The sequence below is a fragment of the Trematomus bernacchii genome, unplaced genomic scaffold, assembly GCF_902827165.1.
Source record: "Trematomus bernacchii unplaced genomic scaffold, fTreBer1.1, whole genome shotgun sequence".
Taxonomy (NCBI): domain Eukaryota; kingdom Metazoa; phylum Chordata; class Actinopteri; order Perciformes; family Nototheniidae; genus Trematomus; species Trematomus bernacchii.
The window spans coordinates 28,108,032-28,127,477 of record NW_022987720.1 but is presented as its reverse complement, the minus strand read 5'-3'; the positions used below and the strand labels follow the sequence as shown (position 1 = coordinate 28,127,477).

General features: G+C 41.6%; 1 protein-coding gene across 1 annotated transcript in view; it reads left to right on the top strand.

Annotated features, from left to right (window-relative positions):
* The window catches only part of ep300b (E1A binding protein p300 b), a 40,584-nt gene that overhangs the window by 18,285 nt on the left and 2,853 nt on the right, over nt 1–19,446 (top strand). Inside the window, 18 exon segments of the mRNA XM_034143161.1 lie at nt 601–840; nt 939–1,122; nt 2,383–2,534; nt 5,924–6,013; nt 6,015–6,077; nt 6,079–6,168; nt 6,901–6,989; nt 7,993–8,073; nt 11,090–11,146; nt 11,986–12,063; nt 12,596–12,663; nt 13,765–13,915; nt 15,067–15,327; nt 15,839–16,004; nt 16,209–16,376; nt 16,461–16,622; nt 17,983–18,255; nt 18,697–19,445. Of these exon segments, the coding sequence (XP_033999052.1) occupies nt 601–840; nt 939–1,122; nt 2,383–2,534; nt 5,924–6,013; nt 6,015–6,077; nt 6,079–6,168; nt 6,901–6,989; nt 7,993–8,073; nt 11,090–11,146; nt 11,986–12,063; nt 12,596–12,663; nt 13,765–13,915; nt 15,067–15,327; nt 15,839–16,004; nt 16,209–16,376; nt 16,461–16,622; nt 17,983–18,255; nt 18,697–19,445 (3,122 nt within the window).

Sequence of the window (19,446 nt, the reverse complement as noted above, 5' to 3'; positions counted from 1 at the left end):
ATACCTATATAAGGCATATTTATACTTTTTTTTTTTCAAAATACCAAACAGATCATGCATTTTAGCCATGCCTCATTTCGCTCAATTTGAAAATGTTTAGCTCTGTTTTAGCAAGGGCAGATTCTGTGAGAACAGCACCATCTACAGGCCTGGCATATGTACTACAGCGTCTCCAGCGCTTTCGAACGGCAATGCCGTGGTTGTCTCCTCCTGATTGGTGGAGTTGGCCCAATAGCCGTAGCGCCACTGTCCTGACGTCAGGACAGTGTTCAAATCTGGATCAGTTTTTATCAGATCCGTTGCAGCCCCTTTTTTAGAGGTTTGGGTATGTAGGAAAATAGAGAGGGTTGTGTTTTCTGACACTTGGTGAGTTCCCTGGAACACCGGGGACACATATTCATGTATAAAAGACGTACAAAAGTGCGTTTTGCATGATAGGTCCCCTTTAAGTTAGTTTAAAATAGTTCTTTCTAAAAAAGTAAAATGGGTTTGGGGAACATTTGGATGATGAAAAAGTACTTGAAGAAAGTGATGTGTCCTCCTGTAGATTCTACCGTCCCATTTCTAAACCGCTCTCCATCTCTTGTGTTTTTCCCGCAGCTCTCGCCGAAGCCTTCTCTGACCGCAGAGTCTCAGGTTTCCACTCCGGGCTCCGTCAGCAGCAGCGCCGACACCAGCTCTCAGCTCACCCTGAACGAGGGCTCTGCTCCCAGCCAGGAAGACGTGAAGATGGAGGTGAAGAAGCAGGAGGAGGACGACGAGGGGGCTGATACCGAAGGAGAGGGCAAGGGGAAGATGGGGAAGGGTCAACGAGACATAAAGACAGAGGAAAAACCAGAGGTGAGATTGTCTTGGTCAAACTAAAGTGTTGAAATGTCTGACATGATATCTACATTTTCAAGAAAATCCCCCCTCTGACACTTGAATTCTCCCCTAAGATAAAGAAAGAGAAGACGTCAGGAGACGGGTGTAAAGGCGAGCCGATGGAAACGTCTTCATTCTCGGCATCTTCGACACCATCGACGGCTGAAGACAAGAAGCCGGAGGTGAAGAAGGAGCCCAAAGAGGAAGAGGACGGTTCAAACAGCGGATCCCCAGCCAGCGAGAAGAGCAAGAAGAAAAGTAAGTTTGGACCTGATCAGCCACCGTAACCTGCACATTAATGAGAAGCCAAAATGTTGACTCGGGTGAAAATTCTATTAATAATAAAAGGTAGAAGTTTAACTATGAGTGTTTCCTGTAAAGGTCTCTTTTGACACGTGAATTTGTGTCGTTGACCAATAGCAAGCTGTCTTCATCGTGCTGACATGTCAGGTAACGTGAAGCTGGAGAATCCAATATGGAGGAAGGAAGCTATCATGGGTTTTTTTTAAAACTGGTTGCACCATAAACATTTATTAAACCCCATATGTTGGTGTTAGAACTGCTCCTCAAAACGCTAAGGTTATGGTGTTCCAATTCTGCATCTCTGCAAGTCATCAAATCTGTGCCATCCTTATATCCAGGAGAGCGACAGTTACACATTGGGTAGTCAAAATGGGTACTGAAGTAAATGTTATCTAAAAAAGCCCCATATCAAGAATCAAGAACTGTATTCAAGGACAGCAAATGTCCTTAGACCCTGGAAGCACACAAGAAAACATTTTGAAATTTCGGAAAAATGGGGATCCCTCTCAAAGGATGTTCAGTCAGACAACTCACGTGTTTCTTAATATGTTTATTAGAAGCAGCATATAGTTTGAGTTTGGCGTCTAGGCTTGGGCCTCATCACTCCACAGATTTACAAAGAACATTGAGTGATGATTAGATAACTATCCCCCAAGCCTACAGGTGGAAGCTGGGGTGGAAGCTGGGGTGGTGGTGGTGGTGGGGTGGTGGTGGGGCAGGCGAGCAGCAGCAACATGAAACACAGCAGCAGGAACATGAACGCAGCAATAGCAAGTGAACACAGCAGTAGCATAGCGAGGGAAGACCTAGCAGCTTAAATAGAGCGGCATGTTTAGGAGAATGTGTTTGGTTGGTTGTAAGAGGGACGAGGTGCGTCACGTGTTAATGTATCGTTGGTGCTCGAGTTGACTGCCTGAACTAGCTCGCAGGCTTCGCCCCATTTGTGTGTAAAGATAATAAAAGATAATAAAATAGCAAAATGGACAATCCGAATGACAAAAATAATAATCTGAACGTGTATATAAAAAAAAATACGGATCCAGGAGGATGTCAACAATCTTCCAGGTGTTGTCAGAAAAGTGTGCATTAGGCAGGAAACGCCGTTCCCATTTATGCCTGAAATGCATCAGAGAGGAGAAAACTCTTTGATGTTACCTTGCCTCTTCCTTTCCTCTTTCATTCCTCATTTTGTTTTTCTCGCTGCTACTCTTCCAGTCTTCAAGCCGGAGGAGCTGCGCCAGGCTCTGATGCCGACCCTGGAGGCTCTGTACCGGCAGGACCCCGAGTCCCTGCCCTTCCGCCAGCCGGTGGACCCCCAGTTACTGGGAATACCCGTACGTATTCGAACTAGTAACAACACTAACCTGGTAAGGGACTGCACTGGCTGCCATTTTGCTTCCTCTGAAAACTTACCTTTTTTTATAATTTTTTTTATTCTTTGTTTTCATTTTTTCATCTTACATTTTTATTTCTCCTTTTATCATATATGTCTGAGTTCTATTTTAAAACATCTGCTTCGAGTTTATTTAATCTTTTAGTTTTTCTCCCATGGTATGACAGAAGTTAGGAAAATTAGATTTGAAAGTGTGTTTGTGTGTTTCCTTTAGGGCTGTGCGATTATGGCAAAAATCATAATCACGATTATTTGGGTCAATAATTGATATCACGATTATTAAATACGATTATTCATTGACTTTGAAAAAATCCATTTATTGAACTTTAAAACAAATACAAATAATAATTTGAACAGTATCTTTTTAACTGTTGATTACCCTGAACGTATAATTCAACTGAAAAACCAATACACAAATAAATGATACATTTAAATAAATAATATCAAAATAATAAATACCAATAAACAAGATCAACAAATATTTTGGAGCGCACTTCCACAAGCTACTAAACATATATAAATATGATAAATACAAATAAATGAGACCAAAATAAATTAGATCAAATATGTTGCAGTGCACTGTCACAACCTAGCAAAGCAAAATAATTTTTTCGATTATGTTGTTTTCGTAATTGTGGCAGGCCAAAATTGTAATTGCGATTAAAATACGATTAATTGCACAGCCCTAGTTTCCTTTTTTTTTTTTTTGACTTCTTGTCTTTAGTAAATCAAAGCAATGACTCGTAAGAACAGTTGCCTTTAGTTTGATGGAACTGTAACAACGTCCAAAAGTAAATCATATTTGATACGAAATGTTCACATGGAAATTAAGATTTTTGTGTTGACAACGCAATTGTAAATTATATTTGTCGAACCCTGAATATAATAATCGAACAAAAATGTAATCTAAGACATCCATCAGAGTATTATTTTTAATAAATAAATACCTCTTTCCACTCCAAATACATTAAAAAGGCCATTATGTCATCACTATGTCCAAAGAAAGGACTTCATTCACTCCAACTGTTCATGAGTCAATTGCTTTCATTTATCACTTATTATTTGTTTGACTATTACATTTTAGGTTTTATTTTAAATCATGTTTTTTTTCTTTTTTAGTCTTCATCCCATTGCTAGCTTTCTAGTTCAGTTCCTCACCAGTAGTAGTGTGTCGGTGTTCAAGCGGCAGTGTGCAGAGGTGGGACAATGACTTTAACCCTCATTACATCCAAATTAGAGGGAAACAAATCCTCAATTCAAAATAAGATTCAGTATGTGCTTACATACAGTTTAAAATCACTAAACATTGAAAACTGAGTGAAGGTGTCCGTCCCCCCGCTGCCTCGTGCAATGTGAAATTTAATAAACGCAATTTCTAGAGCAGTGATGAGCGAGCATGAGGCTATTGGCTCATCTCTACAAGTCAAGTGATGCAACTAACTACTGTTGTGTGATTATATAACTCAATCATTTGGCTGCGAGTTGTAATATGTATCACTTTTTCTGATATATTCAAGACAAAGGGTCTGCTTACTAACTGTTTTTGCTATGGTGACACCAAGATGGACCCTGATCTTTTGAATGAACACCTCCTCTTATTCAAACTTTGGTTGATTTTCCAAAAAAAGTATTTTTTTTTTCTCGCATATTCTCAAGTCCTTTCTCAAATTGGGTTTTGAGGAGCAGCAGGAAAGGAAATTTGGATTCTTATGCGCCTCCTCTTTACATTTGCTTCCCTTCAGCACTGTTGGCTTTAACTCCTGCCATAGAATTGCCCCGTGTTAACGCCAGACACTTGCTTATATAAAAAAAACAGTGAATCTCTGTCTGCCTGTTGCTGTTGCCACTGCACTGTTTCTTCTTGGTTTTGCACCCTAAATGCTTTCCGAGGCTGAAAGGCTTCAGACTTCAACAGAGAACCACCAACCCCCCATGCAGTGTTAGTGTTAGCACTGTGTGGCTAAATGACAAGTTTATATAATGATTTTCACTCATTTAGCTTTAGTTGCAATAGAGTGGCGCAGGAATGAGTTTTCAAACATGGAAATTAGTCAGTATTTGACCACTTTCTTGTCTAAAAGTTTTTTCTTGTTGGGGTTCAAGGCCTGCAATAAGGACTGTGGTTGACACTAGTTTGTGATATTTTCAAGTTTTGTTCTACGACAAAGAATACGTCAGTAAATACCCCACTGTTAAATATCTGAACCTAACAAGTGGCTAAGGCAATTCAAAGTGCTGTACAAAAAATGAACAATATTCAGATATAGTGCAGCAGAAACACATTATAAAGTGACATTTAAATACATTTTTAAGGACGATAAAATAAAAGAAACCAGCTAAAATAGAAAAAGATGGGTATAAAACACAAGAATCAAAATTACAGTGCATTACGTTAGCTTTTAAATGTTGTTGATTGCATTTTCACTTTAAAAATCATAAAGTGGCGTTAATATGTGGAGATGATCCTGCTGAACAATAAGTGTAAGTATCATAAACGTGTGTTTGCCACTGATCTTATTTTCTGCAATACTCCAAAATCCAATGAAAATATCCCATTGGCTTTTTGACAAGAGAGCCATCATGATGCTAACTCCGTCATCCCTGCACCTAAAGAATATATACAAAACATGTTAGCTTAAAGGTGGGGTAGGTAATTCACTTCAGAAACACTTTTTGTTATATTCCATGGAATGCTCTTAACATCCCGATAGCAATGAATATATTAAATGCTTTGACAAAAAATATATAAAAACATGTCATCTGTGGAAGCCGTGGCGCTGTAAAAAGCACGACCAATCATCTGAGCCGGCCGGCTAAAATAACTGGATGGCCTACCTGCCTGTCAGCCTTCCATCTCGTGCACAAACTTATCTCGTGCCCTCATTGGTCATGTGCGCATTCGTGTGTGTTGGAGGAGGGGCTCTGTAAGGAAGTCTGAAGGAAGGGGCAGATTTTTTCCGGTTGTGTACTTTCAAATTCTAGCGCACTCAAGCTGGTTTCTCCATTCTCACCTACCCTACCTTTAAGCTAGTTTCTTTGTAGTATTTAGCGGTAGAGGACTGGACAGACTTGTGGCGGTTTCCTGGTCCCTGAACGCAGCACAAATTGAAATGAGGGTGCAAAGCAGAGAGCTGGAGGGCAGAAGTTGTCATGTCTCTCTGTTTGCACGCGAACTTTCTCTTCTGCAGCGCTCAACAACCTTGTCCTCCCTGCACCCCTCTTCTTCTCTCCCTCCTCTGGTCCCGTCTGGATCATCTCACCTGATGACCACAACCCTGATGCTGACGGTCATACTGTTCTGTCCCCTATTTCTCTCCCCCCTCAACCACTTTACCACATGATCCTGAACGGTGGCTCCTAAAGCAGGACTACTTTGACATCGTGAAAAGCCCCATGGACCTGTCGACCATCAAGAGGAAGCTGGACACGGGGCAGTACCAGGAGCCGTGGCAGGTACGTGGACGACATCTGGCTGATGTTCAACAACGCCTGGCTGTACAACCGCAAGACGTCGCGCGGTCTACAAGTACTGCTCCAAACTGGCCGAGGTGTTCGAGTCCGAGATCGACCTCGTCATGCAGGGCCTCGGGTACTGCTGCGGGAGGAAGGTGAAGGCGTGGTTTGTTTTCTAATGTTGTCTGGTCCCAGATGAGGATTATTCCCTTAGTGAAGACATATTTGCTAGTTGGGTCAGGATTGGGTTTGCGGTTTAGATTTAGTGGAAAATATTCCTTTGTTTTATTTTTATTTGAAGTTCAGTTATCCATGTTTTAAGGTTTTTCCAGTACAATTACACTCAAGAAAACAAGAAACAAGGGGTTGTTTTCTGTTTTGAGAGACAGAAAATACAGGCAGGTAGTAATCAAGGCATATTTAAGCAAAGGAAAGGCTGCTCTGGAAAGCTTTTTCCAACTCTCTCCAAGCTTTCTCAAAGTATTGTGTACAAGTTATTATTTCCATTACAAGGATTTCAATTATAATATCATACCGGTTTAAGACATGTCCTTGTAATTGCTTTCTAGCAGCTATTGTTTTATATTCCTATGAGAATAATGATATATTCTCGTAAGTGTTTGTTGAATATTGAGAATGCAGCCACCAGTTTGTTAGCTTTAGCATAATTTTAGCATTTAGATAAGGGTTAAGGTTTAAGCAAGATGAGATTAATCTAGAGGAAGCGTGCAAATGTGTTCTGATTTTAGTCGAAGTGGATCCTAGTTCACTTATCATGGCTGAGGAGGACACTGATATAGTGTAATGTATTCAGTTTGTGATCAAATATTCCTCAGGATAACAAATCCTGACACATCTGTTTTCATTTTGCCTCTTTATCTCTGCAGTTTGAGTTTTCCCCCCAAACTCTGTGCTGCTATGGAAAACAATTATGTACCATCCAACGAGACGTTGCCTATTTCAGTTACCAGAACAGGTAAGGGCTTTCGGCGCATTGGAAACACATGGCCTTTTTATTTGGTTTTTAGAAAATATTATGGACACCTTGCTGTTGTGGTTTCTGCACATTGTGTATTATATTTCCTGTATGCAACCAGTGCAATCACAGAGGAGGTTTTAATTTGGCTTTCAAATGGTTACCCTGCACCAACTTCCATCTTCATAGCTCACCGTTTTATTAATTCCATTTTGTGTTCATTATAAAGTGGGCTCCGTCTTCCTAAGCACTCACTGGACTAACTCTACAAGCACAACTCTTGCATTTGTCTATGATCAACTTGCATAAATAACTGCAGAAGGAAGTGTTGCATCCATGTTCACCACCAGAAGAAAGGTTCCCACTTATGAATGAGGCTGAAGGATGATGGGTCTCTGTGCTTTACCGTTTATTTTTTTCTCTCATCAACCCTCATGTCCTGAGACTCATACACCCCCCCCCCCCCCTCTCCCCCCCCTCCTCTTCCTCAGCTCCTAGTGGTCTCTCATGTTGCTGTAATGTTGTTGTTGTTTACCACTGGACGTCTGACGCTAATCTTTGCTTTGCCTTGGCTCTCTGTCCTCTGTTGTTGTTGTTCACATCCTGTCCCCCCCCTCTGTCCCCCCCCCTCTGTCCCCTCCATTGTCCTACCGTAACGACTATTTCACGCTTCTTATAATTCATTTTGACTCCCCTTTCCCCGTCCTTCTCCCCCCTTCTCTCCCTCCTTTTTTTTAACGCTTGTGATGTCTGCATTGGCCTGTTTTGGTGTGACCAATCATCCACTCCAAAATTTGCGCGCAAAATCAAAACACGCGCCCACTCAAAAACCCTGCATCACGATTGGCTGCTTCCTCCTGGCGACGACCTTCCTTGCCCTCTGCCTCCTCCTGTGTGTCCTGCCCTGCCCTGATTGGCGGCTGCTTCTTCGTGCCCTCTCTGTGATTGGCTGTGCTGATGACGAACGGTGTAGTTCACCAAAATATGGGCTTCTTGCTGACAGGTACCACTTCTGTGAGAAGTGTTTCAACGAAATCCAGAGCGAGACCGTTTCCCTGGGGGACGACCCCTCCCAGCCTCAGACGTGAGTACCGTCACACACTTCCTGTCTTACACACACACACGCACACACACAACACACACACACACACACACAGCAGACAACACAACACACAGCAGACAACACAACACACCCCATAAAAACATAGAGATTCTCATATAATGCTTGTCCAGATGAGCAGTTATGCAATTCTGATATTAGTAGCATCAAAGATCTAATGTACCAACTTTAATAAGCTCCCTTTTTTTGGAATTCAATCAACCAAAAATTGGAAGCAATAAATTTAAGGTAGGATTTATTGACATCAAACAATCAAAATGCTATAAATATCGTCAATTTTAGACATTGGGTGTTTCTCAATGTCGAGGACGCTTCCTTGGTAGGACCATGTCTTCCGAGTCACTTCCTTCAGAAGCGAGGCAAGAATCCTTCCTGGCATTCGGAAACGAAGAGTGGAACAGGTGTGCAGGGTGTGCGTCATATGAGAGCCCCGCCTTAAATTTTCCGCCACAGATTTTGGGAAATTGGTTTGTGCGCAAAGCATTGTGGGGATTTTAAGACCGCGGAGGATACACATGTGCAGCCTCGAAATTTCTCGCCGGGCTCGGTAGAATTCCAAGGAGCCTGGACATTGGAACAGTCCTTCGGCGGCACTCGATGACGTAGCAATCCTTGAAATAGTGGCTCTGGAGCATCCTTCCTTGACATTAAAGAAACACCCATTAACCCAAATAATCATCAAACTATGCTTTAAAACACTAACACTGAACTAACTACCTTATTCTTTCTTTTAAGCAAATATAAATATTTTGTTTCTTAGCAAAAAGTAGGACATCCCTTTTTTTGTAAAAAACATTTTTTTTGAATGAAAACATTTCATCTTCATAGGAGAGCATAAATCATAAGGTTGGCTGCAAAGAATAAAGAAATAATTAGCAATGTGGTGTGGGTCTGTCTCTTCCATGTGAATACCTGTCATTTTTTGAATGATACTCGATTTTTCATTTCTCTGGCATGATAGTGATTTAGACGCTTTTTAAAGTCACTCATGTGAGGATAATCATGATTATCCCGATAATGGAAATTCACAAGGATCCACTGGTACAGATAAATACAATAACATAACATTTAATGAGAGAGATGATAATAGGTATATAAAAACAGCTCAATTAGGATTTGGAATCAAATAAAAAATATCCAAGTGTGTATGGAGATGCAATTTGCAAGATAACGTGACTTATTATCCTTTTAACATCCCGTCGTCAATCCAGGTAGTAATTGAGGACATATGGGGTTAACCATGAGTGAAACAATCAAGCATAAGACTAGTTTTAAGGCTGCACCAGTTCAATCAAATGTACATATTAAACCGTAGCCATCTAGTGTATCATATTCCCAAAGTTAAGCATCACATTTTTGGTATGTTTGGAAACGATTAGATCTTTAACAGAAGTTGAAGTATATTCCCGTTGAGCTTCAACATCCATTTGTAAAATAATGAGGTTGGCTCATTTTATGAATTGGGAATGCCAAATGTTTCTGCTTCTCCTATATGAAGATTTGATCCATATCTATAGGCGCTTTCACACCAAGTACTTTGCCGTACTTAGTTCATCAGAACTCTTTAGTTCTGATGAACTATCTAGTAGATCGCGTTCACACCGGAATAAGTCCCTGAGGGAGGATTAGTTAAATGAAGCCGCTGACGTCACTTCTTCTTCTGCTTTGGGTTTACTGGCAGGCCGCAAACAACTTCACGGCGTATACTACCACCCGAAGTCCCCGGCATAAGTCCCCGGAGTTGGGGACTGGCTTCAGTAGAAGCTGCTGGGACTCCCAGCAGCTTCTACTGAAGCCTTCCGAGTAAATCGCCAGAACGCCGACACCTCCTCATCTCCACCGCTCCCACGTTTTATTTTGTGTTGCCATAAGTTAGTCTCTCTGCGTTTCTGCGCTGGGCTAATGCTAATGCTAATAATGCTAATGCGAGGATAATAAAATGGCGGCTTCACAAAACCTTTTTGGAGTTTTACGGGGCGTGGTTTGCAATCCGCCCAGCCAATCAGAAATGGGAACCTTTTTCTCCCACGGAAGTACCTTTTCCCTCTAGCAGGGACTGAAAAGGGGCTGGAAAGGTTCTCAAGAACTAAGTTCTAGTTCCGGATTTTTTTTGGTGTGAACGCACATTTCGGAACTATATCGGAACTATACATGGAAAAGTACTCCGGTGTGAAAGCGCCTAATGTGTTATATTTTTTTAAAACAGACATTTGTTATGTTCCTTGTAGTTTTGGAGGGTTATTTCACTTGATGACATTTTACAAACCTAATTGAAATATGAATCTGTATTGATATTAATTGATAATTGCAGCTTAAAGGTGAGGTAGGTAAGTTTGAGAAACCGGCTCGAGATACACTTTTTGTTATATTCCATGGAATGCTCTTAACATCCCGATAGCAATGAATATCTTAAGTGCTTTGACAAAAAATCCATAAAAAAAATGTCATCTGTGAAGCCGTAGTACTGTAAAAAGCCTACGACCAATCATTTTAGCCGGCCCGGCTAAAATAACTGGATGGCCTACCTGCCTGTCAGCCTTCCATCTGTTGCACAAACTTATCTCGTTGCCATCATTGGTCATGTGCGCGTTCGTGTGTGTTGGAGGAGGGGCTCTGTAAGGAAGTGGCAGATTTTCTCCGGTTGTGTATTTTCAAATTCTAGCGATCTCGAGCCGGTTTCTCAAACTTACCTACCCCACCTTTAAGATCTGTGGGTTGAACAATGTTTGAAAGAACACTTGGGTACATAAATTACTTCTTCCGTCTTCAAGTGATTTATTTTTCAGTTAGTCACATCACCCTCTTATAGTAACCATGTGATATTTAAACACTAATGCAAAACCAGAATGTATTTCTCATCTCAGTGGTGGAGATGTTTAACAACATATAGTGTTAAAATATTAGGTTAGTGAAAACATTATACATTATTATAGTGTGTGTGTGTGTGTTACAGTGGTTCAATTTCCCATTTTCTCCACAGGACCATCAACAAAGAGCAGTTCCAGCGAAAGAAGAACGACACACTCGACCCTGAGTTGTACGTACCCCTTTTTTACTCATTAATAACCATTGCCACCATCCCTGTGATCCTTTAAAATCTGTAAAGTTTACACACTTTGTTAAATTGCATCATGATTTCAGATTTAAAAACACTTCTTTAGCCACTTAAAACAGGTTCTTATAGAAGAAAAAAAGGATTATAACAGGGTTCTTACGGTCATTAAAAACCTGGAAAAGTCATGGAAATTCAAAAAGCTAATTCCAGGCCCTGGAAAAGTTATGGAAAACAATATCTTTTCCAAAGTTTTGGAAAAGTCATAGAAATGTAACTAAAGTTGCATCAAATATAATTTATATTTTATCTCCGAAATAGTAATACTATAATGATAATAAATACTGTATCGTATAGTAATGAAACGTAAAATGGCATTTAACTGACGAGGTGTTTTGCTGGTGAGAGATTTGAGTTGCTTTATCCTGTAGAAGCTAGTAAGCCTACTATTTGATTTGTTTTAGATAGGCTCAACATGTTTCATATGCAGACCTTATTTTCCTGTTCCATGTTAAAATAAAAAAAAATCAGTGGTACCGCTGAAAGTAATTTTTTTGGTCATGGAAAATTAGGTAAAGGTCATGGAAAAGACATTGAAAATCATTGGTGAAAAAGTGTATGAACCCTGCTATAATACTAATAAATTCCTTTTTTCATTTAAAAAATAGATTTAGATATCATTTTTTTAAAGTATTTTGTTTATTTAGCATCTCTATATCTTCTTTAGAGGATCAAACAGGGTATATTCTATACTGTGGGACACGTTGCGTTATTAACTGTGGACATTGTGTCTGTCTTTTGTCTCCCGCGCTCTCTTTTCTCAGACTTGTGGAATGTATTGACTGCGATCGTAAAATGCACCAGATCTGCGTGCTGCATCATGACACCATATGGCCTTTGGGGTGAGCCAACTATCAAACACACACGCACACACTCTGTACGTTCTGTTTCTCTATGTCACTGGGTCTGGAAAATAAATCTGACCTTCTTTGTTTTTCTTTAAAAAAAAAAATGAAAAAGCTTTAGATTCATCCAAAGCATCAATAAAGGTGCTCGGAAAAAGTACTAACACACATGAATACACATTTTGAGGTATCTGTGGAGTAGCTTTTAAACATAAATGTTTATAATCACAGACTTTTAGCTGCAGTTCGAGCAAAGTGTTGTATCTGAGAATGTTATAGGAGTCTAAAGAAGGGAAAATGCAACAGACAATCATACAAAAAGAAAGTCTTGCCACTGGAGTGAAGAGTCGTCATTCCTCAGAGTTTGACTTCCTTCATGTGTGGTCTGTTTGCAATTTAAAAGAGTCATTAAAGCTGATTTAAAGAAAGGACATTAAAGACATCTCTTAATTGAAACCACTTAATCTGTCATGTTGCTCTACGTTAACCTTTAAATGTAACCGTTTACTCTTTTCTTTCCCCCGTACAGCTTTACATGCGACAACTGCCTGAAAGCGGCCAACAAAACGCGGAAAGAGAACAAATACGCAGCCAAAAGTAAGTGGATTAACTCTGAGCTACTGGATCATTTCATGCCTGTGTTTTACGGCCCTGTCGTTTAGTTTTTATCCTATTTGTATCATGTATTAAATGAAGTCAGACCGGGGGGGGGGGGAACAGAAATCCTTTATCCGTCCCACAGTGGGGAAATGTATATTGTAACAAATGGACAGATAAATGGCAAAATCATGAAATAATGATAGCATATAATCAGTAATCAATAATCAGCTGTTAAAACTGGATGTGAATCTAACGAGTCGATTTAAATTCTGGATTGAGTACATATTTTTGCCGATTTAAGGATCTCCTCTAGTCTGCTCGGTGCTAATAAAGGCGGTTTGGTAAATTGAGGCTTAAAAGCAGACTAAAACATATTTTGTAAAAATAAATATTAGTTTTTTGGCGAATTTGAGAAGGTAGAATTCTCGATACTTTGATAAAGCAATTGTTTTCTTCATCCCTATTGATCTAAAAGTTCAGGAAGAGGCAGTGAGGGTGATTCAAATATCCATAGCTGCATTCGGTACATATTACATTACATCTGATTTAAAGGTAGGGTAGGTCATTCACTTCAGAAACACTTTTTGTTATATTCCATGGAATGCTCTTAACATCCCGATAGCAATGAATACATTAAATGCTTTGACAATAAATACATAAAAAAAATGTCATCTGTGGAAGCCGTAGCGCTGTAAAAAGCACGACCAATCATCTGAGCCGACCTGGGAAAAAAATAACTGGATGGCCTACCTGCCTGTCAGCCTTCCATCTCGTGCACAAACTTATCTCGTGCCCTCATTGGTCATGTGCGCGTTCGTGTGTGTTGGAGGAGGGGCTCTGTAAGGAAGTCTGAAGGAAGGGGCAGATTCAAATTCTGGCGCACTCGAGCTGGTTTCTCCATTCTTACCTACCCTACCTTTAAGCTGACACTCATCTAACAATAAGGGCACTAAACTGTGAAATCAACTCAGAAGAAAAGCCCAAAACCTGCAGCTACATTAGCTTCTAATAAGCCATAGCATTATAAGTGCATATCTCGCTGTCTGTTCCCGCCCTCACTGTATCCACCTCTCCTTCCTCCTCCTCCTCCTCCTGCAGGGCTTCCTCAGACCAAACTGGGGAACTATCTGGAAACCCGAGTGAACGATTACATCAGGAAGCAGAACCTCCCCGAGTCCGGAGACGTCACCATCCGCGTGGTCCACGTGTCGGACAAAGTGACGGAGGTCAAGGCGGGCATGAAGTCCAGGTAGGAGCTCGCTTTTCACTGCTGGGTCGAAAATGGATCTTTGGTTGGTCCATATGCGTCAATCATATTTTAAATGACAGCTTGTTGATAGACTTTCATATCGTCAGGATACTCAAACCTTAATTGAACAGACACATAGAAACACGCTGAGACGACTTCCCGTTCCTAAAGCTTGGTTTTTGTGTTCTTAAATGTCCTGAATTTTTGCTGATGTGAAAGCTGATCCAAATTCAACAACTAAGTGTTCATTTTAAACTTTTGTATATAATGTAGTTCAGAAGTAAATCATTGCATCAAAAGAGTGGCACCTCAGTGGCTTAAAGCTTGGTCTTAGCCTCTACAGTATATAGATATATGTGTAACAATAAGCTTTAATATCTATTGAAACATTTTAAAAACAGATCTGTAGCTGTGTTTGAATTTTTGCAAAAACATCTTGAATATGGGCTTCTCCGAGTTAGTTTCCCGTGGGTTCTGACCAGCAGGGGGCGCTAGATGCTGGACTGGTTTCCACACAGCACTTCCTCCATGCCAATGCAGAAACACATGCTTAAGGATGTTGTTACCAGGCAACAGCTGGTTGGCCATGGTACACAGCAGAGTGGATATTAAGCTGTAGCAAGAATGTAATTACTTTATTTATCCTGTGGAGAAATTGGGTTTGACAGTTTCTCCATTTTAGAATGAAATAAATAATGGATAAAAATGGGTACATTTATTTGAAGTTAGAGTCAAATATAATTTTAAACACATGATAGTCAAATGTGCACATTGCACTATCAAAATATTTATTCAAACATAAAAAGTTGAAGTAACATTTTCAATAAAAGATTAATAAATAAAAATATTGATATAAAAGTTTAAAATTCTCGGGTAATAATGTTGTGAAAGCATCAATGCTCAATCCCATAAAATGTTACATACCGAGGTATTTGATCAAAGTATTGCGATAATTGATTTTATTGTTCCAGCTCTGCTTTCAACACTAAAGCTCCATAGAGAAGCTAATTATGCCTCGAGCATTAAAAACATTTTAGATATGATCTATGTTTGCACACCTCCCCCTTATTTGAGATATTTTGAACATGGTAAAGAGTTTCTGATTCCATGTCCTGTATTTTCCTCACCGTGGCTTTCTGTTCTACCTCCAGGTTTGTGGACAGCGGGGAGATGTGCGCCTCCTTCCCCTACAGGATGAAAGCCCTGTTTGCATTCGAGGATATCGACGGAGCTGACGTGTGTTTTTTCGGGATGCACGTCCAGGAGTACGGCTCCGACTGCCCGCCTCCCAACCAGAGGAGAGTTTACATCTCCTACCTGGACAGCGTTCACTTCTTCCAGCCGCGACTCATCAGAACAAATGTTTACCACGAGATCCTGCTGGGATACCTGGAGTACGTCCGGAGGATCGGGTAAGAGAACAACTAATTTGACTTTGTGTTTCTTGCATGCATATGAAATAAAAAGGAGATAAATGTACTTTTTTTCTAATTAATACTGTTGGGAAAATACTGAATGTGATCAGAGTCCACATGATAACAAAGGTATCCGAACTGTAGCTGTGTACATGACAGGATGTATGATTACCTAGAAGAGCATCAGGACTGTTTGAGGCATATGATAGCTATGTGATTAACATGATGATTCAGCCTCTATGGAGATAGACATATGACAAGCATGATCATTTCTGACGTGGAGCTAATCTGAAGTAAACATTGAATACTGCTTTCTATTCCTCCATCTTGTGACTGTGTAACTCCCTCTCTTGGATATCAGCATGTGAAGGACACTGTTCAGGAACTAGTTGATGCTCTGTATGTGATGACTACTTCCATTCTGGAGAGGATCAGAAATACATGGATCCTGAGATTGAAGCTCAAGCCAGTGATATTTTTCTAACAAATACATGCCTCCTTCTGTCAGGTATACGACGGGTCACATATGGGCCTGTCCACCCAGTGAAGGCGACGATTATATCTTCCACTGTCACCCCGCCGACCAGAAGATCCCCAAACCCAAACGGCTGCAGGAGTGGTACCGGAAGATGCTGGACAAAGCTGTGGCTGAGCGCATCGTTCACGACTACAAGGTGAGACACGATTTCACTTCAAGTTATTGCTCAGACCTAGTAAAGCTATTGCACTGGACATATTCTGAGATCGTTTTCAGTGGTCAAGAATAACATTTGAACTTTAGATGAATGTTTTATTTGCTAAAATAGTGAAAAGACTCATTTAAAAAAATGACCATAAAGACGTTACAACTCATAAACACATTTCTCTTTGTTTCTCAGGATGTCTTCAAGCAGGCGACAGAGGACCGGCTGACGAGCGCTAAAGAGCTTCCGTACTTCGAGGGCGACTTCTGGCCCAACGTCCTGGAGGAGAGCATCAAGGAGCTGGAGCAGGAAGAGGAGGAGAGGAAGAGGGAGGAGAACAGCACCTCGAACGAGTGCACAGACGTGAGTACAACAAGAGTCCACATCATCATCATCATCGTGATTTTGGTCATGTATTGAAATTGACTTTAAAACATGTATTTGCAGGTGACGAAAGCAGACAGTAAGAATGCCAAAAAGAAGAACAATAAGAAGACCAGCAAGAACAAGAGCAGCCTGAGCCGAGCCAATAAGAAGAAACCGGGGATGCCCAACGTCTCCAACGACCTCTCCCAGAAACTCTACGCCACCATGGAGAAACATAAAGAGGTGAGTCCACTTTGATTACAGCTAAAGCAGGACCAGGGGGTCTGCGGGGTCTTAAAAAGTATTTAAAGTTGATAAATCAATTTAGCGAAAATGAAGGCTATTAAAAAGTATTAAACGGCATTTCCCAAGGTATTACATTTTGTAGCTTGTTTTCAATAAGTATATCAATTGTCCAAAGAGGTTGTATTCTACAGTGTGCCTGAATGTAATCATTGCGTAGGTGTGTAGTGTGATTCTGTGTAGTTTATTTATGGCATCCCGTTGGATGTGACGTCATCTGAACAGGACATCGCACGCTCACTGCTTGATAGCGCGCGAAGGTCCGTTTACGCCGGTTGTTAAACAACATCGTTATGGGGAAATGCAAGTCTGCGTCCAAATGGTTGGAAGATAAGGAGGAAGGACAATCAATACTGTATATAGTCAATGTGAGGTAAAGTGTGTCGCCAAGGTAACCGGTTAAAACTCCAAGTGGCGATGAGGTCTTAAAATGTATGGAAAGGGTCTTAAAAAAGGTCTTAAAAGGGATTACATTTGACTTCAGGATTCCTGCATATACCCCGAGTACTGTCTTTAGTTTAAATGGCATAATTATAACAACATTATGTTGCCTTGTGTCGTCAGTTATCACATTGACTCCACTTAATGAATGAGGAACATAACAATTCTGCGTTTAGAGAGGATAGCATCACAAGGGCTCCCTCGACATAAAGCAATGGTATTCTTTGATTAGATTTTGGAATATTGTATATAATAAATTAAATCTGTGGCATACACATGTTTATCATACTTACACGTTTTACTCAGCAGGATAATCTCCTCATATTAACACCCCTTTATGATTGTTGACGCGTAAATGCAATCACCAGAAGTAAAAAGCGAACGTTAGGCTATAAAGGAACTACATCCCGGTCACATGACTTCACGTCACCCCCACTAAGCTAAGAGGCTAATGTGACAATTCGGACTCATTTCTGCACCGCGTTATCAGCCACAGTCCCTGCTACAGATTGGTTGCTGCTGTTTTGAAAATGTTCACACAGTGTGCACCAGAGAGGCCCACAGCTTTTTGAGGGAATACCATATACAGAAAAGCAAAAAGCCTTTGCTAAAGAATATTAAAGTTTTAATTTTCAACACTGCAAGAAGCACTTTTGTTCACTTTGTGTTTATATTTAACTAAAACCCCCAGATAAAACGGACAAGAAAATATATATACTTAAACATTTAGAAGGGAAACTAAAGGAATCATGTGTTGACAAACTTGTATGCGCTGGAGGATAAAAAGCTCATAATGAAACCCTGTCTGTACGAAGAGCCCGATTCCTCAAGCTGACCCTCTCCTCTTTCTAATCCCCAGGTCTTCTTTGTGATCCGCCTCACCGCCGCCAACTCGCTGCCCCCCATCTCGGACCCCGACGGCCTGATGGCCTGCGACCTGATGGACGGCCGCGACGCCTTCCTCACTTTAGCCCGGGACAAACACCTGGAGTTCAGCTCCCTCCGGCGGTCCAGGTGGAGCTCCATGTGCATGCTGGTGGAGCTGCACAACCAGAGCCAGGACCGCTTCGTCTACACCTGCAACGAGTGCAAACACCACGTGGAGACGCGCTTCCACTGCACCGTCTGCGAGGTAAGGAACACGCACTCTCTCAAATCCTGCTTTTCTGACTGGAGATCAAACTATAGCAGGAAAAAAGTGATTCTGTGGATATTTTAAATGAAGTCAAAAGTCGGGTTTAGTGTTGACAAGATAGACAATGTGTTCCCTCTCTGAAATCACTTATTGAGAATTTCAATATAGCTAAACATACTGTTGTCTTTGTGTTATCAGACAACTTGTTCACTGTAAAACATTTGTTATATATATCCAAGTTAGATTAAAGTTTTCCTTGGTTTCCGATTAGCATTTATGAGTTGTGATCAAATCAGTGTTTTGCACATGATTTAGAACTTCACAAAATATGAGTCATAAAATCCGATTTGAAGCATTTAAGTTGAACATGTATAACTGACTCCAGTTCTTGGGTTCATACTTATTTTCCCATCTTTCTTCTCCCCCTCTCTCCTCCAGGACTACGACCTGTGCATCACCTGCTACCACGCCAAAGGTCACGAGCACAAGATGGACAAGCTGGGTCTGGGCCTGGACGACGACAGCAACAACGCGTCGGCGGCAGCGACTCAGAGCCCCGGAGACTCTCGCCGCCTCAGCATCCAGCGCTGCATCCAGTCGCTGGTCCACGCCTGCCAGTGCCGCAACGCCAACTGCTCGCTGCCGTCCTGTCAGAAGATGAAGCGCGTGGTGCAGCACACCAAGGGCTGCAAGAGGAAAACCAACGGCGGCTGTCCCATCTGCAAGCAGCTCATCGCGCTGTGCTGCTACCACGCCAAACACTGCCAGGAGAACAAGTGTCCCGTCCCGTTCTGCCTGAACATCAAGCAGAAGCTCCGTCAGCAGCAGCTGCAGCACCGGCTCCAGCAGGCGCAGATGTTGAGGCGGAGGATGGCCAGCATGCAGAGGGTGGGGCAGGCGGCCGTCGGTCCTCCAGGAGCTGTAGGACTTCCTTCACCCGGGAACAACGGTACAGCTCCCAGTACCCCGACATCTGGAGGAACACAACCTCCAACACCGCAGACGCCAACTCAGACCGGGCCTCCACCAACGCAGCAGGGAATGGGTCAGCAGCAGCAGCAGCAGCAGCAGCAGCAGCAGCAGCAGGGTGGGGGAATGCCTCCACAGAGCGGCATACCTCCTCACAACCTCCACCATCAATTCCAGCAGATGCAGGGTGGAGGAGGCGGGGGGATGATGAGCTCCCCC